Here is a 25,200-nt window from a genome sequence, read left to right as displayed (position 1 = left end):
CTGAGCACATGCCCTTCATGCCCGGTCAGTAATTCGGCCATGATTACTATAAGTTTAGATAGCTGGCTAGACTAAAATACCAATATATATATATTTTTTTGTGAGCGACTGTCATCAAATCAAATTTTATTGGTCACATAAACATGGTTAGCAGATGTTATTGTGAGTGTAGCGAAATGCTTGTGCTTCTAGTTCTGACAGTGCAGTAATATCTAACAATTCCATAACAGATACCTAATACACACAAATCTAAGTAAAGGAATGGAATAAGAAAATATAAATATATGGATGAGCAATGACCGAGTGGCATAGGCTAAGATGCAATATATAGTATAGAAGACAGTATATGCATATGAGAAGAGTAATGCAAGATATATAAACATTAAAGTGACCAATGTTTTCATGTCTGTATGTAGGCCGCATCCTCTGCTGGTGATGGTTGTTTAACAGTCTGATGGCTGTGCGATAGAAGCTGTTTTTCAGTCGGTTCCAGCTTTGATGCACCTGTACTGTACCTTCTGGATGGTAGCGTGGTAAGGCAGTGCCTCGGGTGGTTGTTGTCCTTGATGATCTTTTTGGCCTTCCTGTGACATCGGGTGCTGTAGGTGTCCTGGAGAGCAGGTAGTTTGTCCCCTGTGACGCGTTGTGTAGACCTCACTACCCTCTGGAGAGCTGTGCAGTTGCCGTAGCAGGCGGTGATACAACCCAACAGGATGCTATCAATTGTGCATCTGTAAAAGTTTGAGGGTTTTAGGTGACAAGCCAAATTTCTTCAGCCTCCTGAGGTTAAAGAGGTGCGGTTGCGCCTTCACCACACTGTTAGTTTGTCCGTGATGTGTACACCGAGGAACATAACTTTCTACCTTCTCCACTAATGTCCCGTCGATGTGGATAGGGGGGTGCTCCCTCTGCTGTTTCCTGAAGTCCACAATCATCTCCTTTGTTTTGTTGACGGTGAGTGAGAGGTTATTTTCCTGACACCACACTCCGAGAGCGTAATGATGAGCTTGGAGGGTACTATGGTGTTGAATGCTGAGCTGTAGTCAATAAACAGCATTCTTACATAGGTATTCCTCTTGTGCAGATGAGATAGGGCAGTGTGATGGTGATTGCATCGTCTGTGGGTCTATTGGGGCGATAAGGAAATTGAAGTGGGTCTAGGGTGACAGGTAAGGTGGAGGTGATATGATCCTTGACTAGTCTCTCAAAGCAGTTCATGATGACAGAAGTGAGTGCTACGTGGCGATAGTCATTTAGTTCAGTTACCTTTGCCTTCTTGGGTACAGGAGCAATGTTGGTCATCTTGAGCAGACTGGGATAGGGAGAGATTGAATATGTCTGTAAACACACCAGCCAGCTGGTCTGGGCAGGCAGCCTTGCGAGGGTTAACACGTTTAAACGTCGGCCACGGAGAAGGAGAACCCACAGTCTTTGGTAGCGGGCCGCGTCGGCGGCACTGTGTTTTTCATATTCATAAGAATAGGTGATTAGAATTAGAACCATGAGATTAAAGTGGGATAGAGTATTTTGTTCAATGCCCTAGGCCTAGTCTAAGAGTCTGGCAAGCCAGACCACCTGTGCCCTGGCTAAAGACGTCTGACGTGCATCCTAACAAAGAATAGCCAGTCTTGTTTATGACTGGGGTCATCCAACACAGACTAGTGACAGACGTCTGCTGTCAAGGACACACTTGCTGCAACATACCTAGCTGACTGTGCCTAGCTAGCATTCTTTGTGAGAGGACACTTGTCATCCACCTGACAACAATGTTGTGTGGGACAACTGAAAATTGAAAGAACTCTTCAATAGCACTAGTCTAAAAAGGGATGTTCAACTACAGACTCAATGTGTTATTTCTACCAATTTATTAAGTTTGTTTTTAGCTATGCCAGTTCATTCATCTTCTCAGTGGCATGAAACAGTAAGATACCAAAGTAGCATTGCTACTACCCCTATTGGGGTATCTTTGATACTGCAGTGTTTGCACAGCCCTCAAGCATCATTATGCAGCTGCACCCAAGGGTTTCCACTAGATAGCACAGCCACATTGTAAAAATTCATGATAACAAAAATGAGCTTGTTGATCTTAATTTAAAGTTAGGGTTAACAGTGTGGTTAGGGTTAAATGTACAATCCCATTTTTAATAAGTTAAATTGTCTAAATAGGCAGGGTTTATTACTTTGTGGCTGTGGTAAGTGACGACCGGCCCCAATGGGCCAGGGTTCTGGTCTAGACGGTTTGGACTGCTCCTACAGTCTTGCTTTAGTACTGCAGTTTAATTGAAGCTGGGCCCATAAAGCCAATTTCCATAGACAGCCGCATAGAGAAGTCGGATTTGAAAATTCCTAAGACACTTTAGTCATCTTTGTGTACAAAACATCATTTGAATTATTAAAATAACTGTCGATGAGGCCTATTTTTTCCCATCACTAACAGCCGAAGATATTAACATTTTATATTCATCCAATGTCTACCATGTTTTTGGACAACGTGATGAAGTTATCGCTGCTTGCGCTGCTCCCTGTGTGCACTGAGTGTGAAGTTGGGCCGTCTAAACCGAATGCAAGCTGGATATAGACGGTCCATCGATCGCATGAGTAGATCATGTTGAAATCAACGTTCGGACATCTTGGACGTAGTCTCAAGTTCTTTAGTCCTCAGTGGCTGGGTCCCGTGTGGCTCGGTTGGTAGAGCATGGCACTTGCAATGCCAGGGTGGTGGGTTCTATTCCCTAGGGAGACCAGAACAAACAAATAGGAAAATGTATGAGTCACCAAATCGCTCTGGATAAGAACATCTGAAAAATAAACATCTGAAAAATAAATTACATTTAAAATGTACAAATACCTGCACCCCTCAGTCTAGAATAGGACCTATTTTCTCGGGTTATTACAGTGCTGAGTGCATTGCTGACATTTACGCATGTAAAAACTGGACATTTCCAATACAGAGGAAACGTGAAGTAGTACTCCGTATTCAACATTTTCACACGTTAATCCAATCAATGTTTCAAGTATCATTGTTTTTCAATTCTAGGTTTAGCCCACAAACGATTGAATGGAAAATGCAGGTAAAGTGTTTTTAGATTCATACTGCAGCCTATGTCCCCGCTCTTAGTTTTGCTGATGCTGAAAAAACATTTGCACACCCATGGCTCCAACCAATCATATCTTGCATGTGGTTTTCCCATGCATTGCCCCATTAGCTGCTTACCCAAGCAACATGTCTCAAAACCTAAATCAAACAGATGAAAACTACTTGACAGGGAACCTTTTCATTTGAAGAGCCATTTCTGATTTTACATTTCAGATCGGTGTATCGGGTTCATTTTATTTAATGGACAGCATCAAATTCTTGGCTATATTGATCTATTATATTGATCTACCACTTAGTATCTGTTTTGTTCCATTTTGAATCAGCCCCATTAGAATACGTTTAACTGTCCTGGTTGTCTGATATAATCAACACTGAAAGTTTCTTTCCCAATTCAGCCGTGATTTTGTACCCCGATGAGGACCCATTTTGACCCATGAAAAGTACAAATGCAGTTCATGAATATGTATAGCCAACAACTTTTTCCATGGGCCATTGTTGACCACACTGCATCCAAAACTGCTGATAGTAAGATCATTTCATGTACACGTCTGCATCTTGTCTGTGAAAAGTAACACCTAAACTTACTGAGTGGGTAAAATGCTGTTTAACTGAAGTCCTTAATAACTTCTCTTTTTTGTGTGTGTGACATTAGTCCCCGTACATGGGTATATAAGTCCATCCGCGGACTGATTTTCATGATGCTGACCTAAACAGGTGGGGACACGTTTTTAAATTTCAAATGCTTTGTAGGGTTATATTATTTAAAGACAAATATCAGTTCCTGTACCATTGGTACCATTTCGAATCCTTTAGGTGCATTTACATGAATCATTTGCTCCATGATGCTGATATGTTCTGATATGTGCTGATTCAACACATTTGACAGAGGGATTTGACAGCCCTTATAGTTTCCCTAACTTTGGTATCCTAATCTACAGGATCCCTCATCATTGGCTCTGAGATGCAGTGTTTCCAGGTAAGAATATTTAACCAGCATAATTTAAAACGAAATACCTTATATCTGATCACGCTCCTCTTCTAATTAATATGTTAATTACAAGAGCATTCATTTGGGAATAGCACAATATCTAAAAAATAATCTTAGAAATGTATAATAATTGAAATAGTACTATCTTATATAATTGATTTGTCACTGTTTTCCCTAGATGATTGCGTTAACTGTGGCTGTGTTCTTTGCTGTGCTATCATCCTACACAGTGGGCTCGGTAGGGAATGCCAGTTCTGTGAGTATCAACTACTCAGAGTGATGTTCAAAAGCAGAGCAGATGGAGATTTGGAATATAGAAATCATAATGATGTATTAAATACGTTCTTCCCAATGTTGTTTACATCAGATGGAAGTTCCAAACCCAAACCAAATAATGAGATTGGCACAGTGCTATAAAACTTCCAAAGGTTTGCCGAATGAATAACGCTTTTTAAAAATCTTATTCTTCCAGGTTGAGTTTAAGATTTGGAAGTTTGAGGATCAACCTTTGGTGATGCAACTTGCTGCTGTCTACAAGGTAATGCAATTTTTGAAACTTAAATGACATGTTTTAGAAATTCTTTCTATGATGTAGTCTAAGAATCAATCTTTGTTCGCCCCTAAACAATAATGCTGCGTAACAAGATTCATTAGTTATTCATTGGTTATTGTCATATAAAAAATATATAAAAAATCTATTCAGGAAATGGAACACTTCAAATGTGAACAAACAAATATCAGGCAACAGCTGGAGGCCCTGAATCAGGTAAGGGATTTTCCACTTAATTAAGATCTATCTTTTGTGAAAGAATTTTGTACTTCTTTAAACGGGCAGATTAGACTTTTTGATTCGTCTTCCACAGATGCTGACAAGCCCTAAGAATGAGACTACAACAGAAATAGGTCAGTGAATGAAATTATATGATTATAAGTCCTTTACGTCACAATTACATTTCTACAACTTTTTTTTACAATGATAGTTTGTGCAGCTTGTTATGTAGTATACCTGCCTGACATTTACTGCAGTCGATTTCATTATTGTTGATAAGTAAATTTTGATCATCATTATAATCCTTGACAAGATCTCCATATGACTAGCGTTAGTGTGAGCATAACTGGTCTGTTGTTCCTTTCCTGTCTGGTCTCTGTCTATGTGATATCTCTGGTAGGCAGCACTTCTCTTGTTTACCCCCCAAACCATGGAGAGGGGGACATTGTGCGGTCATCAGAGGAAGAAGACTCCATGCGACCCTTCGATCCCTGCTTCCGCTACACCGTCCTGGACCAGCCCTGGAGGGCCACTAACACCAGCATCAAGAACAAGATTTGTGACCGCAACGTCAAGTGGCAAGGCTGGTACCGCCTGTTCTACAAGGGCAACAGTCTGCAGATGCCCGAGAGGTGTGTGCCCATGAACAAGTGTGGCACCCACGCCCCCCTGTGGCTGGCCGGGCCTCACCCGAAGAGGAGGGAAGGGATCGTCACCCGCAAGGTCTGCGGCCACTGGAACAAGAACTGCTGCGCTTTCAAGTCCACACCCATCAAAGTGAAGAAGTGCCAGGGCAATTATTACGTCTACAAGTTAACCAAACCGACGACATGTCACCTGGCCTACTGTGCAGGTAACATTGGTCTTTGTGAGCCAGTTTCCCAGACACAGACTAAGTGTAAGTCCTAGACTAAAAGCATTTTCAATCGAGATTCTCCATTAAAAACGCCTTTTAGGGCAGGACTTGGCTATAATTTGTGTCTGGGAAACGGACACGATATGTATAGCTAGAACTCTGATTGTGGTAGTTCATGAGTGTTTTACAATTTGAACATGTGACACTCCCCCCCTGTCAGATATCAACACCATTGTGTGTGGAAAGTGCAGGAAAAGCGAGACCTGTGTTAGTCGAGACAATATAAACTGGAGGTGTAAGAAGAAGCCAAAACGTGAGTGGTCATAAAACATTTTGAATTAAAACAATCAAAATACATTTCCAAATGTCCATGCTGATCTCTGGTCATTTTCTCTCCTCCAGCCCTGAAGAGAAAAGTCCACTTCTTTGCCTCCTATCCCGGGCCCATCTCAGGCAAGGTGAACCGCATCAAGTACAGGACTGTCCTTGTGAACGTTGGGCGAGCCTTCAACCGGAGGACCGGGGTGTTCCGGGCTCCTGTCAAAGGAGTCTACCAGTTCTTCTTCTCCACACAGAGTGGGAAACATGGTGTCAAGACGGACCTATGGTTGGTGATCAACGGTTACTGGGTGGCTGTCTCTCACACCAAAATCAGTAGTCCCTCCACTGTGGGTAATCTGTCCACCTATATGACCTTTCTGCGCAGAGGGTCCCTGGTGTATGTGAGCCAAGATTGTGGTAGCTCTTGGGCCACTGCTTCGTCCAATACCATCACATTTGGTGGGTCACTGCTTGTTCAGTCGAAGAGGTAGACTAAAGCCAATATGTGTCTGTTTTCATTTAGTATATGATTCTTATTTATAGATTTAATGGTGTTCCTGTCAAAACAGCGTTGCAGTTGAAAACACTTCTTCTAACATTTTATTTTTTATTTTGGTCATTTAGCATAGTCTACACTCTTGTCCAGAGCAACTTACAGTCAGATGCATGGACATCAATCATTTGGCTTAAAATAAATACTGTATGTTGCTTCTGTAGTAAGTGAAAGTTTGCTTTAATTCAAAATGAAAACAATTTAGATTCTCAAGAGTTGAAATTAGGCAGTCTTAATGTAATTCTCAGATTGTTTGACATTTAATTTCCATATTTTGCTGACATTCGCAAAAGGCACCAGTAAGAAAACTATTTCCCTCCCATGATGTTTTCAGAGTAAAATGCTGTGTTAGTTGATACTCTATATCACTAAGATAGGCCTTTTGTATTTTAATACAATTACAGTACAGTAATAAGAGATGGGAAAATAATAGCCTACCTCTCTCAAACACAAGATGGCATACTAGGGCATACAATTGTAATTAGTAGACAAATTACAGCAACATCAGTGAAGTGATATAGACTGTCAGTCGTAAACCTATATGTTGAGTTTATTTTGCCAGTGTTCAGTAGGCCTAATTCCAATCAATTAAAAGTGCTGAGTGTGTTTTTGTCATATGTTCATCATCATCTATATGGTCAGTCAATGGTACAAATTCTGTAACAGGGAGTTGAGTTGAGCCTAAAAATTACAGGCTGTCTTGAAAAAAAAAAAAGTGTTTTATTTTTTACATCCTATTATTTTTGACATACAAAACCTACCCAAAGTCATAAATGGCAGGCCTGCATGTAGCTAGGCTGAGTTGTTGACAACCGGAAGCTCCGATTTTCAGGGGAAACGGTAGAGAGCACCTGTGATGCAACTTCCACCTTTGGAAGTTTACAAGGCCACGCTCTATTTTTTAATTTACAAATATCAACAAACAAAAGAGGAATAGTCACATGCAAACAAGCATACGCCACGCTCTCTCTTAACTCCTTCACATTTACTGGATTGTTTGAACAGTGCAGAGAACCTTCCCCAACAGTATTTTTTTATTCCAGTCAAGACCAGAATGTTGGGGGATCAAGTTTCAGGTGTTTCTTTTAGGCCTGCTATGTAGATTAGTCTGCACATAAGAGATGTTGTAGGCTATGAATGTTTCCTTATATGGCGTAATTATTGGGAATCATTTGAGGCCCTGACTAGGCATACTGAATTGGATTCGAAGAACTTGTCAAAATGACTAGTCACCCGAGAAATGTATAAAACTCTTCAGTTGTCATGGGAATTGTACTTTTTTCAAAATGTACACATGACAAGTTTAGACCAACACTTCTGACCAGGGGGTGGAGCGTTGCGAGGCGGGTAGGATTGGATTCGTCTGTATAGAGTCGAGACGAGAAATTCAAGGAAAGGGCTCTATTGATAGGCGTTTAGTGTAACGGGAGTCCGGACAATACCATTTCGGCGAAAGCAACAAGTGTCTGGATATGAAAGCATATTCTGAACTAACCATTCCTATTTGAAACCGTCCGTTGTATTGAGAACAAATAATTAGATACGTTTTGCTATAAGTTTGGCTGTTTTGTATCGTTTCCTTATTTTTTTGCAGCTCATTCAAAATGAGTAAAAAATAACATCGTATCACTTGTACTGTTGACTAACGTTCCTTGAATGAAGACAATGCTCCTCGACCATTTAGAGCTTGAATAGGTGCACTGACCAGCTCGCCATTGTTTACCTGGTGTCGCGGAGGACCACCTCAAAACAGTGAAGTTGTCTTTTTCAAAAAAGTATTTTCTTCTGAACCGATACATTTTTTTTAAACAACATGGCAGAACACGAGAGTCTGGAGTTTGGAAAGGCTGACTTTGTTCTTCTGGACAATGTTTCTTTGGAGGAATTCATGGCTAACCTAAAGCTCAGGTAGGCAAGTGGCGTCCACCACGGTCATTCACCTCAATGAGGCGAGACGTAGCCTGTTGGTTCAGGAAAGCCATCTTTCCCTGTCTGATGGACGCTTTTTATAGTACTAAGCCTAAATAGTTATACTTTTTTGTTCGTTCAATTAGGCCACTATGTGTATAGGACTGACTAATGTATGAGTTGTTTTCAAGCACCACAGGTGCAAGAGTGTTTGCTGTTCATTTTGACAGGTCAGAGTTGCAGTGCTACATTCCTACACCACACCTTACAATATAATTGTCAGATTTGTTTATTTTTAGTTGGCTGTGCCAGACTGCCGATGCCATAGCCGAGGCTACTATTTAATGACTTTTCAGAGTAATATAAATGGAATTCCCATTCAATTATGGAGTGCACATCTTGCAGAGCAAAATTTGTTTATCACTAGTCACGTTTCCATCCAACCATTTCATGCGGATGAATTATAACCTGAAAAAAAGCCACGAGCAGGCTGATGAAAACATGAAATTGTTTTTGCCGTTTGATAAAGTGAAATAATATTGCTCTTATCCATAATGATGGTACCCTACCCGCACTGTATCTGCGAGCTGTTGGCTGGAGCGCATGTACCAAGACCAGAGTGGGCACATTTGCTATATAATGCAATAGTTTTTGCGACAAAACCATCAGTAGAGTTGAAAATGCGATGGAAACCAATTGAATTTCTATTTTTAATTCGGTACATGGGAATTTAACGGCAAAAGTAAATTTTATGCCCACCACGTCATCACCCACAGACTTTTATCCGAAAAAAGTCAGTGATGGAAACATCGCTGGTGGGGAAAATGCTCAAATCAAAGTTTATTTGTCACGTGCATGCCTCAATCCATGGCTTCTGGTTGGGGTATGTAGTACAATCACTGTGGGGACGATGTCCTCAATGCACTTATTGATAAAGCCAGTGACTGATGTGGTGTATTCCTCAATGTCAATGGAAGAATCCCAGAACATGTTCCAGTCTGTGTTGGCAAAGCAGTCCTGTAGTTTAGCATCTGCTTCATCTGACCATTTTTTTAATAGACCGAGTCACTGGTGCTTCCTGATTAAATTTTTGCTTGTAAGCAGGAATCAAGAGGATAGAGCTGTGGTCGGATTTACCAAATTGAGGGCGAGGGAGAGCTTTGTAGGTCTCTGTGTGTGGAGTACAGGTGATCTAGAATCTTTTTCCCTCTGGTTGCACATTTAACATGTTGATAGAGATTTGGTAGAACTGATTTAAGTTTCCCTGCATTAAAGTCTCCGGCCACTAGGAGCGCCGCCTCTGGGTGAGTCGTTTCCTGTTTGCTTATTTCCTTATACAGCTGACTGAGTGCGGTCTTAGTGCCAGCATCTGTCTGTGGTGGTAAATAAACAGCCACAAAAAGTATAGCTGAGAACTCTCTAGGCAAGTAGTGTTGCCTGCAGTTTATCACAATATACTCAACTTCAGGCGAGCAAAATCTAGAGACTTCCTTAGATTTCGTGCACCAGTCATTGTTTACAAATATGCACAGACCCCCCCCCGCCCCGTCTTACCGGAGTGTTCTGTTCTATCCTGCCGGTGCAGCTTGTATCCCGCTAGCTGAATATCCATGTCGTCATTCAGCCACGATTCCGTGAAGCATATTGTTTTATGCAGATTTTTTAATATTCGTATGAAAATCTGTCGCAAATTGGATGCAAACCTAGCTATAGATGTGCCAGTTATTCATTGTCATTTGATGGATGAAACAAGGAACAGCAGTTCTATTACTTGGCCTTTACTACAGGAATTGACCTATCATGTGAACACTATTCCTCGTGTTTTGTCTGCATACATGATCTTTTTGAATCATGTATGCAGGTCAGACATAGAACAATGGACATAGCTTCCTCTTGGACCGTAATTCTGTCCAGACACACAGCATTCCTCAGAGATGTTGTCTTTGTCCGACTGGTAATTATATGAGCCATGCTGTGTGTGAATGGGGCTCCACCCAAGGATTCACGGTGCTCCCGATGAAAAGCGTCATCCTAACGTACAGATTGTCCAAGGCTATTTTTGCATCATGAGTGGTTTGTGGGATGATGCCAACCAAGCATGGTATGTTTGGGAAAGTGAATGTGGGAAAGATTCAGTCACTCACTGCCCTGGCCCTGTGTACCTGTCCTCTGCTGCAGCTGCATGCAACTTTGCATGTGGTTTCTGACACTATCGAATGTCAGGGTGGGGACTTGTGGATGGGAGTCCCTTTTTTATGTCATGCTCATTGTAATAGCTTACTCCTGTTTGACTTGAATATGGCCAGAGATGATTCTAGTAGATCTTCTCAAATCATTTTCTGTTCTGATAATGCAATGAAATTAGTTGGAACAATATTGAAGTCTGTTTTCCTAAGCACCTCGAGTCTACATCAAAGTGCAAGTCACACTTCCTTATTGCTGACGTCAATGAACGATGTCAACACCTTGACCTGTTCGAATTACTGCAGGTAATGGCGACGAGCTGAACTTTAGCTTACTCGCTTAACGTAACCACATTTGAGACTTTTATGGAAATGACCTCTAAATATTTGGAACATTATAGCCCACAGGAGGTTGGTGGCAACTTAATCGGGGAGGATGGGCTCCTGGTAATGGCTGGAGCAGAGTGAGTTGAATGGTATCAAATACATCAAACACATGGTTTCCAGGTGTTTAACATTCCATTTGCTCCGTTCCGGCCATTATTATGAGCCGTTCTCCCCTCAGCAGTAGACATGACAATGGCAGAGAACCAGACTTGAGGATCTAGTTTCCTGAAGATCAATTATATAGCTTACCAAAAGACCTTACTTTCTAGGCAGCCTCTCCAATGTTTGTTTCTGCACAAATAAACATCCATATAACTTGTCATCCTTTAATGGGCCTCAACCCAGTCAATATTCTCTTGCTATCTGAACTATAGTATTATACAAACCGCAGTTTGTAATCCATGCATGGGAATGGGAAACATGCAGCTCTGTTATTGAATGCATGTGTAAACAGACATAGGCCTACATCTTATATGTCTGAAATTATCTTTATCATGCGTAACATTGGTGCCAAGTCATATTTGTTTTACCCAGGGGTCTCCAAACCTGTTCTTGGAGTCCTACCCACCTGTAGGTTTTCACTCCAACCCCAGTTGTAACTAACCTGATTAATCTTATCAATTATTAGAATCAGGGGTGCTAGATTAGGGTCGGAGCGAAAATCTACAGGATGGTAGCTCTCCAAGAGCAGGGTTGGCGAGCCCTGGTTGTAACTGAGTGGAGAAAGTGCCCTCCAACTCAACTCATGACCTAGAAGCCAGTTCCACTGTGTTTTTTTTCATTGTTCCCCTCTAATCAGAGACTGATTAATCAGAGACTGAGACTGTGTGCAATTATCAGGTGGAAAACAAGCAGGCTCTGGACCTTGTAGGGTCAGGGTTGAATAGTGGATTTGGGAACTATTTGACAGACCACAGACAGACCATGTAGTTCAGTACAAGAGTCTTTTCACAGACACACGTCTAAAGCTGTCCTCACAATTATTCGATTTTATTGGTGTTTCTATCCTGATAAGCATCCAGTTTATAACGTAGCTGTTTGCATTTGATAGCCAGGCAGCAGGATCTGCATGCATCATTTTCCTAGCTCTCCCTGGACCTACTGTTTGTTTTCCCTCCAGCTGGACAAGCCAGAGTGGAGAGGATGTATGCAAGTTGTTATTTACAGAGGGTGTGACCGACCAGGAGCACTTCCTCCTCCTGTCCCTTCTCATCCTGTGTGTGTGTGTGCAGCAGGGTGAAGGAGGCATAGAGAAACACTTGGAGAAGGGATACACCGACAAGAGTACATGAGGCATCTATTTGCCTCCTTCAATAGCTATTTTAAGGTGCGAAATTTCCCAAATATCCACTTTCAATGCCATCGTGGCTCTCGGGGGTGTATTTTGCGGTCAGCCCATGATAGCCATGTTGAGTCGCTAATCAGAATCTATCCCCTAGTGACTATATGATAAATGATGTGGAGTAGCCTGCTTAGTTTCCGTCTTCTTTTGGCCAGAGTGCTTGTCCAGTTGACATTTACTTTGTTTGACTTAAAGTTGAACAGTCTGGCCTTAGGGAGCACAGTGCCAAGGAACTTCCTAAATATAACCCCAACAGATGCCCAATCTCTTTGGAAACATTCCATATGAAAACAGTGAAACTCCAGAAAAGGTCTTGGGAATTTGCTTCAATGGACCAGTCAGCAGATAAGAGGCCATGAAGCTGAGCAAATAAACCATTGTGATCCAACCTAACAATGGTGGAAACTGTAAAGGAAAGGTGGTAGTCTCGAAGTTTCTTTCCTCATGTCTGATTCTGGAACCTCCTGATATATACCTCTGGGGGTGTACACCAAGTACTCTTCTTTGGAGCAGAATGTTATCACTGTTCACTGTTTGTCTTAATATGGCACTTTGGCAGTGTTGTTTTGTCTGTTGTTGGGTCTGCAGGGAACTTTTTTGGCAAACCGCTACCATTATTAACAAAACAATAAAACCAGTTTAAAAAAACAGATAAAAGAACACCTTACTGCACAAAGGGGACTGTGAAGAGACACAGCCATTTTATACATCTTGTATTGTAATTTCCACTGTACTATGTATTAGACTAATATATTGTGTGTATGTACTGATATGTAGGCTATGTGTGACGTTTTAAATGTACAGTATTCACACCCCTTGACTTTTTTCACATTTTGTTACGTTGCAGCCTTATTCTAAAATAAAATTAAAATTAAAAATCCTTCATCAATCTACACACAATAACCCAGAATGAACATTTTCAAATGTGTATATATAAAACATTTAATAAATACCTTATTTAGATAAGTATTCAGATCCTTTGCTATGAGACTCGAAATTGAGCTCAGGTGTATCCTGTTTCCATTGATCATCCTTGAGTCCACCTGTGGTTAAATTCAATTGATTGGACATGATTTGGAAAGGCACACACCTGTCTATATAAGGTCCCACCATTGTCAGTGTGTATCAGAGCAAAAACCAAGCCATGAGGTATAAGGAATTGTCCTTAGAGCGCTGAGACAGGATTGTGTGCAGGCACAGATCTGGGGAGGGGGACAGCAACATTCCTGCAGCATTGAAGGACCCCAAGAAGACAGTGGCCTCCATCATTCTTAAAAGGAAGAAGTTTGTAACCACCAACACTCTTCCTAGAGCTGGCCACCCAGCCAAACTGAGTAATCGGTTGAGAAGGGCCTTGGTCAGGGAGGTGACCAAGAACCTAATGGTCACTCTGACATAGCTCCAGAGTTCCTCTGTGGCAATGAGAGAACCTTCCATAAGGACAACCAACTCTACAGCACTCCACCAGTCAGGCCTTTATGGTAGATTGGACAGACTGAACCACTCAGTAAAAGGCACATGACAGTCCACTTGGAGTTTGCCAAAAGGCACCTAAAGACTCTCAGACCATGAGAAAAAATCTCTAGTCTGATGAAACCAAGATCAAACTCTTTGGCCTGAATGCCAAGTGTCACGTCTGGAAGAAACCTGGCCCCATCCTTACAGTCAAGCGTAGGTGAAGCATCATCCCGTGGGGATTATTTTCAGGGACTGGGAGACATTTCAGGATTGAGGGGAAAGATGAACAGAGCAAAGTACATCAAGGACCTCTCTGAAAATCTGCTACAGAGCGTTCAGGACCTCAGACTGGGTGCGATGGTTCACCTTCCAACAGGACAACAACCCTAAGCACACAGCCAAGACAACGCAGGAGGGGCTTCGGGACAAGTCTCTGAATGTCTTTGAGTAGCCCAGCCAGAGCCCTGAATCAAACCCGATCGAACATCTCTGGAGAGACCTGAAACTAGCTGTGCAGCGACGCTCCCCATCCAACCTGGCAGAGCTTGAGAGGATCTACAGAGAATGGGAGAAACTCCCCAAATACAGCTGTGCCAAGCTTGTAGCCTCATACTCAAGACTCGATGCTGTAATCGCTGCCAAAGGTGCTTCAACAAAGTACTGAGTAAAGTGATATTTCAGTTACATTTTTAATACATTTGCAAAAATGTTTTAAACCCGTTTTTGCTTTGTCACTATGGGGTATTGTGTGTAGATTGGGGGGGTGAGGGAAACAATTTAATACATTTTAGAATGAGGCTGAAACAATATGTGGGGAAAGTGAAGGGGTCTGAATAATTTCCAAATGCACTGTGTGTATTTCAGTCCTTGACTAAAAATGTTCTGTACTGTTTTATGTGGACCCTAAGTAGCTGATGCTTTTGTAGTGGCTAATGGGGATCCTAATAAATACCAGATTGAGACATTTCTTTGAAAATGTGTTTTATTTTTTAATGAGAAAAATAGTTACAACTAGCCTTATAGTGACCCTGCACATCAATACTACTCTAGTTGTGTTGGGTTGGTTAGATTAGGATGCAGGTTTCTTTTGCCAGCCAAGAGATAATGCTTTATACCTAATCAAAACATGAAGATGGTGGTATCCCTTGTAGGGAACATCATGACTTAGGGACTACAGTATTACTCTTTTTGTGTAGTATACAAAGCTAAAAAAATTCTGTGTCTATCGTCGTTTCAATTGGTTTGATCTTTGAACTCCTAAGAGGGTTTTGGGGGATTGGGAAAGGAAGGAGACAAACATATGGCATCTGGAGGAAGGCAAAGGAAAAAGCTGCCTTTTCCCATTGGCATTTCCCTTTCTTTGGCCTCACATTTTATTGTTTCTGCATGTCCTCTCTAAGCCTGAATATTGGCTGAAACTATCTGACAAGGCACAATGTCGAGATTGCAAGTCCTACTGAAGTTATGATGACAAGATTCAAATAATAACACTCGGATGACAACATGAGGAATAGGCTCATGATTTTCATGTACCGTACACAGAACTGGCGCTCCACTTCCTGCTCAGACTGGGACTGTATCTGCATGAAAGCACCTCCCAATTCCGCAGGGAGAGTTGTTAGAGTCCACTCTGGCTAGGAAAGGCATGCTCTGCGAAATTGAGTTTGTGTGTCTGGTCTACCATTGAGCCCCACTGTAACCCAGTATCTGCAGTGTATCCTATGGCTTTAAAGGAGAATTGTGCTTTTAAAAAAAAAATTACAACCAAATCTCTATTTTATAGATGGTTCCAGATACTTTTTTTTTTAGGAATTTCACTTGTTTTTCAGAAACTTAGCCAAACCTGCGATTCACTTCTTCATCCTCGTTGTGCAGTACGGGGGCTCTGAAAAACATGAACACATGCTCCAAAAACACTAAAATTAAGCCCTTTTAGAAACGGAAAAGCTCTGTATAGTGATGCAGGTCTTTAGATGTTGTACACATGTAATTGTCATTCTGAATTTTATCTGCAACGTTATACCATTTTGTTGCGACTAGAGTGACTGTTCTAGCAGCAGGCTACATGGAGAATGGAACAGCTGGATAGGGGAAACTACTCGAGTCACACAAAATAGAATACACCGGATGGAAAGACCTGAATCACTATACTGAGAGTGTTTCCATTTCTAAAAAGATGAATTTGGGTGTTTTTGGAGCATTTGTTCAAGATCTTTCAGAGCCCCTGTACTGCACAACAAGGATGAGGAAGTGAATTGCTGGTTGGGGTAAGTTTCTCAAAACAAGTAAAAGTGTCTGGACCCTTCTATAACATGCTATTTACATAAACATTTAGTTGTACATTGATTTGGTTGTAAAAAAACCTCACTTCTTCTTTAACCACTATGAAAGTGCTGAACAAATAGGGCTTGGCAGCTTCTCCCATTTCAGGCTTGTTAACATTAATTTGTTGCCGTAACAGCAGATTTAATAGGAATAGGTGCGACTCACCGAACATAGCAACCCGACTCCCTCCCTGCAGAGCAAACACAGGGATCAAAGTCTCTCCACAGTTCAGGTGCAGTGAGCAGAAGCAGAGAGGTCGAAAGTTCTACTTCCTCTTCCTGTTGTACACTATCGGTCTAATATACACTGAACAAAAATATAAACTCAACCTGCAACAATTTCAAAGATTTTACTGAGTTAAAGTTCATATAAGGAAATCAGTCAATTGAAATAAGTCCCTAATCTATGGATTTCACATGATTTGGAATTCAGATATGCAGTTGTTGGTCACAGATACCTCAAAAAAAAAGTAGGGGTGTGGATCAGAAAACCAGTCCGTATCTGGTGTGACCACCATTTGCCTCATGCAGCGCGACATCTCCTTCCAATGGAGTTGATCAGGCTGTTGATTGTGGCCTGTGGAATGTTGTCCCACTCCTCTTCAATGACTGCGAAGTTTCTGGACATTGGCGGGAACTGGCTGTTGTTCACATCGAACCAGAGCATCCTGAACATGCTCAACGGGTGACATGTCTGGTGAGTGTGCAGGCCATGGAAGAACTGGGCCATTTTCAGCTTCCAGGCATTGTGTGCAGATCCTTGCGACATGGGGCCGTGCATTATCATGCTGAAACGTGATGGTGGCAGATAAATGGCACGATAATGGGCCTCAGGATCTCATCACAGTATCTCTGCATTCCAATTGCCATCAATAAAATGCAATTGTGTTCATTGTCCGTAGTTTATGCCTGACAAATTCTCTAAAACGACGGAGGCAGTTTAATTCATTCAATTCTCTGGCAACAGCTCTGGTGGACATTCCTGTGGTCAGCATGCCAATTGCATGCTACCTCAACTTGTGACATTGTGTTGTGTGACAAAACTGCACATTCTAGAGTGGCCTTTTATTGTCCCCAGCACAAGGTGCACCTGTAATGGTCATGCTGTTTAATCAGCTTCTTGATATGCCACACCTGACAGGTGGATGGATTATCTTGGCAAAGGACAAATGGTGTGGATGATTTCTGGGATCTTTTATTTCAGCTCATGAAACATGGGACCAACACTTTACATTGTTGCGTTTATATACAATACCAGTCAACCTTCAAGGGTTTTTCTTATCACTATTTTATACATTGTAGAATAATAGTGAAGACATCAAAATTATGAAAAAACACATATGTAATCATGTGTTATTGGTAATCATGGGGCGGCAGGTAGTTTAGTGGTTAGAGCATTGGACTAGTAACTGAAAGTTTGCAAGATCGAATCCCCGAGCTGACAAAGTAAAAAAATCTGTCATTCTGCCTCTGATCAAGGCAGTTAACCCACAATTCCTAGGCCGTCATTAAAAATAAGAATTTGTTCTTAACTGACTTGACTAGTTAAATAAAGGTAAAAAAAAAAAAAAAAAGAAGAACAAATTGTTTAACAAATCAAAATATGTACGGTAGGGTCATACAGTAAGTTACCCATCTTATGTATGGAATGTGTGCTACTCATTCAGTAGACAGTTCTGTCTGGCATATGCTCACTGCACAGGGCAATCTATCCTAGCTCTGGGAAGACCTTGATTCAATCTTGATAGATTCAATGAGATTAGGTTTCCCAATTAAGGCTGTCTGGCTTTAACGAGGTGAAGCACATCCTCCACTACATGAACTTTCTGCTGTAATTTCCCAGAAACCAATTTACTTACAGACATGACGCATGTTGCATTCATGTGATTAACGATCCGTTTCTGTAACGAATGAGTAAGGTGTTTGTCATGAATCCCTTGTCATGTCATCCAAGAATCCCTTAAAGGCCCAGTGCAGTCAAAAACGTGATTTTTCCGTGTGTTTTTTATATATATATATATATATATATATATATATACACACACACACACTGACCAAAAGTATGTGGACACGTGCTCGTTGAACATTTCATACCAAAATCATGGGCATTAATATGGAGTTGGTCCCCCCTTTGCTGCTATAACAGCCTCTACACTTCTTGGAAGGCTTTCCACTAGATGTTGGAACTAGAGGTCGACCGATTATGATTTTACAACGCCGATACCGATTATTCGGACGATTTTTTAAATTGTATTTGTAATAATGACAATTACAACAATACTGAATGAACACTTATTTTAACTTAATATAATACATCAATAAAATCAATTTAGCCTCAAGTAAATAATGAAACATGTTCAATTTGGTTTAAATAATGCAAAAACAAAGTGTTGGAGAAGAAAGTAAAAGTGCAATATGTGCTATGTAAGAAAGCTAACGTTTCAGTTCCTTGCTCAGAACATGAGAACATATGAAAGCTGGTGGTTCCTTTTAACATGAGTCTTCAATATTCCCAGGTAAGAAGTTTTAGGTTGTAGTTATTATAGGAATTATAGGACTATTTCCCTCTATACCATTTGTATTTCATATACCTTTGACTATTGGATGTTCTTATAGGCACTTTAGTATTGCCAGTGTAACAGTGTAGCTTCCGTCCCTCTCCTCGCTCCTCCCTGGGCTCGAACCAGCAACACATCGACAACAGCCACCATCGAAGCAGCGTTACCCATGCAGAGCAAGGGGAACAACTACTAGAAGGATCAAAGCCAGTGACGTTTGAAACGCTATTAGCTCGCGCTAACTAGCTAGCCATTTCACTTCGGTTACACCAGCCTCATCTCGGGAGTTGATAGGCTTGAAGTCATAAACAGCGCAATGCTTGACACACAACAAAGAGCTGCTGGCAAAATGCAAGAAAGCGCTGTTTGAATGACTGTTTACGCGCCTGCTTCTGCCTACCACCGCTCAGTCAGATACTTAGATGCTTGTATGCTCAGTCAGATTATATGCAACGCAGGACACGCTAGATAATATCTATTAATATCATCAACCATATGTAGTTAACTAGTGATTATGATTGATTGTTTTTTATAAGATAAGTTTAATGCTAGCTAGCAACTTACCTTACCTTACTGCATTCGCGTAACAGGCAGTCAGTCTCCTTGTGGAGTGCAACGAGAGAGAGGCAGGTCGTTATTGCGTTGGACTAGTTAACTGTCAGTTTGCAAGATTGGATCCCCCGAGCTGACAAGGTGAAAATCTGTCATTCTGCCCCTGAACAAGGCAGTTAACCCACCGTTCGTAGGCCGTAATTGATAATAAGAATGTGTTCTTAACTGACTTGCCTAGTTAAATAAAGGTATACAAATAATAATAATAAAATATATTTTAAAAATCTGCAAATCGGCACCCAAAAATACCGATTAACGATTGTTATGAAAACTTGAAATCGGCCCTAATTAATCGGCCATTCCGATTAATCGGTCGACCTCTAGTTGGAACATTGCTGTGGGGACTTGCTTCCATTCAGCCACAAAAGCATTAGTGAGGTCATGCACAAATTTTGGGCAATTAGGCTTGCAATTCACCCCAAAGGTGTTCGATGGGGTTGAGGTCAGGGCTCTGTGCAGGACAGTCAAGTTCTTCCACACCGATTTTGGACCTCTATTTGTGCACAGGGGCATCGTCATGCTGAAACAGGAGGGCCTTCCCCAAACTGTTGCCACAAAGTTGGAAGCACAGAATCACCTAGAATGTTATTGTATGCTGTAGCGTTAAGATTTCCCTACACTGGAACTAAGGGGCCTATCCCGAAACATGAAAAATAACCCCAGACCATTATTTATCCTCCACCAAACATTACAGTTGGTTGTATTGGGGCAGGTAGCGTTCTCCTGGCATACGCCAAACCCAGATTCGTCCGTCGGACTGCCAGATTGTGAAGCATGATTCATCACTCCAGAGAAGGTGTTTCCACTGCTCCAGTGTCCAATGGCAGTGAGCTTTACACCACTCTAGCCAACGCTTGGCATTGTGCTTGTGTGCAGCTGCTCGGCCTTGGAAACCCATTTCATGAAGCTCCTGACAAACAGTTATTGTTTGAGCAGGGCGGCAGGTAGCCTAGTGGTTAGAGCGTTGGGCCGGTCACCGAAAGGTTGCTAGATCGAATCCCCGTGCGGACAAGGTAAAAATCTGTTGTTCTGCCTCTGAACAAGGCAGTTAACCCACTGTTCTAGGCCATCATCGTTAATAAGAGTTTGTTCTTAATTGACTTGCCTAGTTAAATATAAATTGTGCTGATGTTGCTTCCAGACGCAGTTTGGAACTCGGTAGATTTATTTTATTTCACCTTTATTTAACCAGGTAGGCTAGTTGAGAACAAAACAGTCAATAATACAGTAGAACAAAAGAAAACAAAAAGTCTATATACAGTGAGTGCAAATGAGGTAAATTAAGGAAATAAATAGGCCATGGTGGCGAAGTAATTACAATATAGCAATTAAACACTGGAATGGTAGATCGGCAGAAGATGAATGTGCAGGTAGAGATACTGGGGTGCAAAGGAGCCAAATAAATAAATACATACCAGTATGGGGATGAGGTAGGTAGATAGATGGGCTGTTTACAGATAGGTTAAGTACAGGTGCAGTGATCTGGAAACTGCTCTGACAGCTGGTGCTTAAAGCTAGTGAGGGAGATGTGAGTCTCCAGCTTCAGAAATTTTTGCAATTCGTTCCAGTCATGGGCAGCAGAGAACTGGAAGGAAAGATGACCAAAGGAGGAATTGGCTTTGGGGGTGACCAGTGAGATATACCTGCTGGAGCGCGTGCTGCAAACAAGGACAGATGATTTGTATGTGCTTCAGCCCTCGCCCCGTTCTGTGAGCTTGTGTTACCTACCACTTCGAGGCTGAGCTGTTGTTGCTCCTAGATGTTTCCACTTCACAATAACAGCGCAGACAATTGACCGGGGCAGCTCTAGCAGGGCAGAAATGTTACGAACTGACTTGTTGGAAAGGTGGAATCCTGTGAAGGTGTCATGTTGCCAATGTTTGTGTGCTCAATTGTATACACCTGTCAGCAACTGGTGTGGCTGAAATAGCCAAATCCACTAATTTGAAGGGGTGTCCACATACAGTGGGGGAAAAAAGTATTTAGTCAGCCACCAATTGTGCAAGTTCTCCCACTTAAAAAGATGAGAGAGGCCTGTAATTTTCATCATAGGTAGACTTCAACTATGACAGACAAAATGAGAAAAAAAATCCAGAATATCACATTGTAGGATTTTTAATGAATTTATTTGCAAATTATGGTGGAAAATAAGTATTTGGTCACCTACAAACAAGCAAGATTTCTGGCTCTCACAGACCTGTAACTTCTTCTTTAAGAGGCTCCTCTGTCCTCCACTCGTTACCTGTATTAATGGCACCCGTTTGAACTTGTTATCAGTATAAAAGACACCTGTCCACAACCTAAAACAGTCACACTACAAACACCACTATGGCCAAGACCAAAGAGCTGTCAAAGGACACCAGAAACAAAATGGTATACCTGCACCAAGCTGGGAAGACTGAATCTGCAATAGGTAAGCAGTTTGGTTTGAAGAAATCAACTGTGGGAGCAATTATTAGGAAATGGAAGACATACAATACCACTGATAATCTCCCTCGATCTGGGGCGCCACGCAAGATCTCACCCCGTGGGGTCAAAATGATCACAAGAACGGTGAGCAAAAATCCCAGAACCACACGGGGGGACCTAGTGAATGACCTGCAGAGAGCTGGGACCAAAGTAACAAAGCCTACCATCAGTAACACACTACGCCGCCAGGGACCCAAATCCTGCAGTGCCAGACGTGTCCCCCTGCTTAAGCCAGTACATGTCCAGGCCCGTCTGAAGTTTGCTAGAGAGCATTTGGATGATCCAGAAGAAGATTGGGAGAATGTCATATGGTCAGATGAAACCAAAATAGAATTGTTTGGTAAAAACTCAACTCGTTGTGTTTGGAGGACAAAGTATGCTGAGTTGCATCCAAAGAACACCATACCTACTGTGAAGCATGGGGGTGGAAACATCATGCTTTGGGGCTGTTTTTCTGCAAAGGGACCAGGACGACTGATCTGTGTAAAGGAAAGAATGAATGGGGCCCTGTATCATGAGATTTTGAGTGAAAACCTCCTTCCAACAGCAAGGGCATTGAAGATGAAACGTGGCTGGGTCTTTCAACATGACAATGATCCCAAACACACCGCCCGGGCAACGAAGGAGTGGCTTCGTAAGAAGCATTTCAAGGTCCTGGAGTGGCCTAGCCAGTCTCCAGATCTCAACCCCATAGAAAATCTTTGGAGGGAGTTGAAAGTCCGTGTTGCCCAGCAACAGCCCCAAAACATCACTACTCTAGAGGATATTGCATGGAGGAATGGGCCAAAATACCAGCAACAGTGTGTGAAAACCTTGTGAAGACTTACAGAAAACGTTTGACCTCTGTCATTGCCAACAAAGGGTATATAACAAAGTATTGAGATAAACTTTTGTTATTGACCAAATACTTATTTTACACCATAATTTGCAAATAAATTCATTAAAAATCCTACAATGTGATTTTCTGGATATTTCTTCTCATTTTGTCTGTCATAGTTGAAGTGTACCGATGATGAAAATTACAGGCCACTCTCATCTTTTTAAAAGGGAGAACTTGCACAATTGGTGGCTGACTAAATACTTTTTTGCCCCACTATACACTATATATACAAAAGTATCTCCACACTGAGGTTGGAATAATACTGGGAAATGTTGAAAATGGTGATAAGCTGTTTTAGTGGGATGGCGTTTTAGCCTACCTGGTGCCATCACAAGGTGGTAAATTAGTTAATAGACCAATAAGAAAAAGAGTTCCTAAACTCTCTGCCAATAACAGCTAGTTTTTAGTTTCCCCCTCCCCACTCAGACCACTCCCAGATCGCCAGGTGCACAGTGTTTCTTCTGACACATTGGTGTGGCTGACTTCCGGGTTAAGCGGGCATTGTGTCAAGAAGCAGTGCGGCTTGGCTGGGTTGTGTTTCGGAGGACACACGGCTCTTGACCTTCGCCTCTCCTGAGTCTGTACAGGAGTTGCAGCAATGGGACAAGATTATAATTACCAATTGGATACCACGAAATTGGGGAGAAAAATAATTTAAAAGAAATATATATAATTTCTGAGAAAAAGGTGTATACATTTTAAAAAATCAAATAAAAGTACATGGATGAACGCTTCACGGCAGCGTGTTTTTTCAGTTTAGTCTGTAGCTAGCTACAGCTTGTTTGACCCGTTGTTGTATCAAGTCACTCCGGTTCACACTGACCGTGTGCAGAAAGTAGTCCGTCACAACTGTTTCCCATTGATCTTTGTCGATAGCGCCTGCTCAATTCTGGGCAGCAATGTTGTTGAGTGCAGTAGCAACACTTTTGCAGTTCTACATGGCTAACATTATACATTTTATAAAAGCCGCTGTAGCAAGGATTATCTACACATACCGAGCAGCTCATGTTGTAGGCATGTTACAGATGTCTAGCCCATCCATTATCTCAGCCAATCACAGCTAGCGAGAAGGTTCTAAACCAACTAGGCTAGTAATTTAACAATTCCATTCGTATTTGCAGATGGCATACAAGTCTGTTATTAAGGGGTCATGGAAGTTCATATGTTCCAGGAGGCATTTCTGCCCAAAAAATGCATTCTGATAAATAAATGTAAAAAATTTAACAAATCAAATGCCTCTCCTGTGAAATAGTGACTTGTGACATAAGCCTAGCTTCTTGAAACGGGTTACATTTGATATTTAGATGAAAATGGCTGCTTTGGACCTTTTTGTGTGTGTGTGTGTGTGTGTGTGTGTGTCTGTCAAACTGTGTGGGTGTAGTGGCTGGGCGATGTCATTCTCTAGATCTTTTGTTCCCTTGTCTACCTGTTGGCTCAATGCCCTAAGGCACTGTGGGGGATCTGGCTTTCACAGCCAGGTCTGAGATCAGATCACAGCCCCAGCATGACTCACTTCACATACCTTTTGAATGCCCACCTAGACACTCTCTCTATCTCTCTTTTCCTTTCTTTCTCTTTATATCTATCCTATGCTCCCTCTATCCCTATACGGTAGCTAAGTATGCTCTCATATTTCTACCTTAACTTCTCTCTTCCCTCTCTCTTTGTCTCCCTCACTCCTTCTGTCTGTTTTGGTGCTTTTTCCTGCCCTCTTTTTACCCCTGACAGAAATCTCAGCGCGTTCCTAAAATAGCCTGCTGAGTAACGTCTGAGTCAATTTGGATGGACTTGTCTTTCTCTCTCTCCAGCGGCCTGTCGTCATCCTCCCATCGGCTGGTTGGCTGTGAATTTCCATAGGTAAATGGACTGGCCAACATGTTAAAGTGCAAGCATGTTCCGCATCGGACCGGCAGCCAGGCCCAACAGCCAGCCAGCCTCCCCATCCCTTCTCTTCTCTGAAGTCTCTTTATTGAATTCTTGAAACTTAATCTGACTAAAATGAATCTTTTGTTCTCTCGCTGAGCTCCCCTAGCTCAGGATCGGCCTGGGAAGTAGCTGTGATCTCCTCCGTCAGAGTAGTAAAGGGCCGAGGCCCAAAGAAACACTACTGTCTGTCAGCCACCAGATCTCCAGCCAAGCTGTTTACTTACACCTGGCTCCCATTTCCTAAGTATTCAGACGCGAGCCAATGAAAGTGGAGTTCATGGGAACACATGCTAGTCTGTATCTCACGCGTCAACACAAAATATGCCCCGCTGCTTTATTCTACATTTCATTCAGTGTTCTTCTGACTGAATGTGTAAGATGACAAGATGGGCACCTCTAGTAATTGTCATCATATGAAGGGCCTACAATGTACGACCTATGACCCAGAGGTTTTCCTAGTCACGTGGTCAGGAGAAACTCCAATCATATGATTGGTTCATAATAATGGTTCATTTCGTAAATAATGGTTCATTTCAAAATAGTGGGAAGGTTACCTTGTTTGTTTCTCT

The 25,200-nt window shown here is 41.9% G+C and overlaps 2 protein-coding genes and 1 long non-coding RNA gene across 3 annotated transcripts in view; 2 read left to right on the top strand and 1 right to left on the bottom strand.

The window, feature by feature from the left end:
* Window positions 1-109: 109 nt before the first annotated feature.
* LOC135564016 (uncharacterized) lies at window positions 110-3,118 on the bottom strand. Its single transcript, XR_010460760.1, has 2 exons — window positions 2,849-3,118; window positions 110-2,732 (listed from the first exon to the last, which is right to left on the bottom strand). It is a non-coding gene; the product is annotated as an uncharacterized LOC135564016 (long non-coding RNA).
* A 674-nt stretch (window positions 3,119-3,792) lies between these two features.
* Window positions 3,793-7,190, top strand: LOC115106465 (uncharacterized). The gene is made up of 9 exons (XM_029629232.2): window positions 3,793-3,811; window positions 4,036-4,073; window positions 4,264-4,341; window positions 4,558-4,623; window positions 4,789-4,851; window positions 4,949-4,988; window positions 5,255-5,707; window positions 5,931-6,023; window positions 6,113-7,190. Exons 2-9 carry the CDS (start codon window positions 4,059-4,061, stop codon window positions 6,520-6,522), a joined length of 1,218 nt encoding a protein of 405 aa, XP_029485092.1. The 5' UTR covers window positions 3,793-3,811; window positions 4,036-4,058; the 3' UTR covers window positions 6,523-7,190.
* Window positions 7,191-7,293: 103 nt separating this feature from the next.
* LOC115106464 (unconventional myosin-Id-like) overlaps window positions 7,294-25,200 on the top strand; it is a 117,159-nt gene continuing 99,252 nt past the window's right edge. The window contains exon 1 of the mRNA XM_029629231.2: window positions 7,294-8,492. Within this exon, the coding sequence (XP_029485091.1) occupies window positions 8,398-8,492 (95 nt within the window). The 5' untranslated portion in view covers window positions 7,294-8,397. The remainder of the gene's footprint in view (window positions 8,493-25,200) is intronic.

The sequence above is a fragment of the Oncorhynchus nerka genome, linkage group LG23 (genome assembly GCF_034236695.1).
Source record: "Oncorhynchus nerka isolate Pitt River linkage group LG23, Oner_Uvic_2.0, whole genome shotgun sequence".
In the NCBI taxonomy this organism is placed as follows: Eukaryota; Metazoa; Chordata; class Actinopteri; order Salmoniformes; family Salmonidae; genus Oncorhynchus; species Oncorhynchus nerka.
The sequence above is the reverse complement of the archived record's forward strand: the minus strand, read 5'-3'. Positions and strand labels throughout refer to the sequence as shown.

Coding starts and splice junctions, on each gene's coding strand:
- LOC115106465 (XM_029629232.2), top strand. Junction 4,989..5,254: donor TGAGACTACAACAGAAATAG/GTCAGTGAATGA, acceptor TATCTCTGGTAG/GCAGCACTTCTCTTGTTTAC. Junction 5,708..5,930: donor TCACCTGGCCTACTGTGCAG/GTAACATTGGTC, acceptor CCCCCCTGTCAG/ATATCAACACCATTGTGTGT.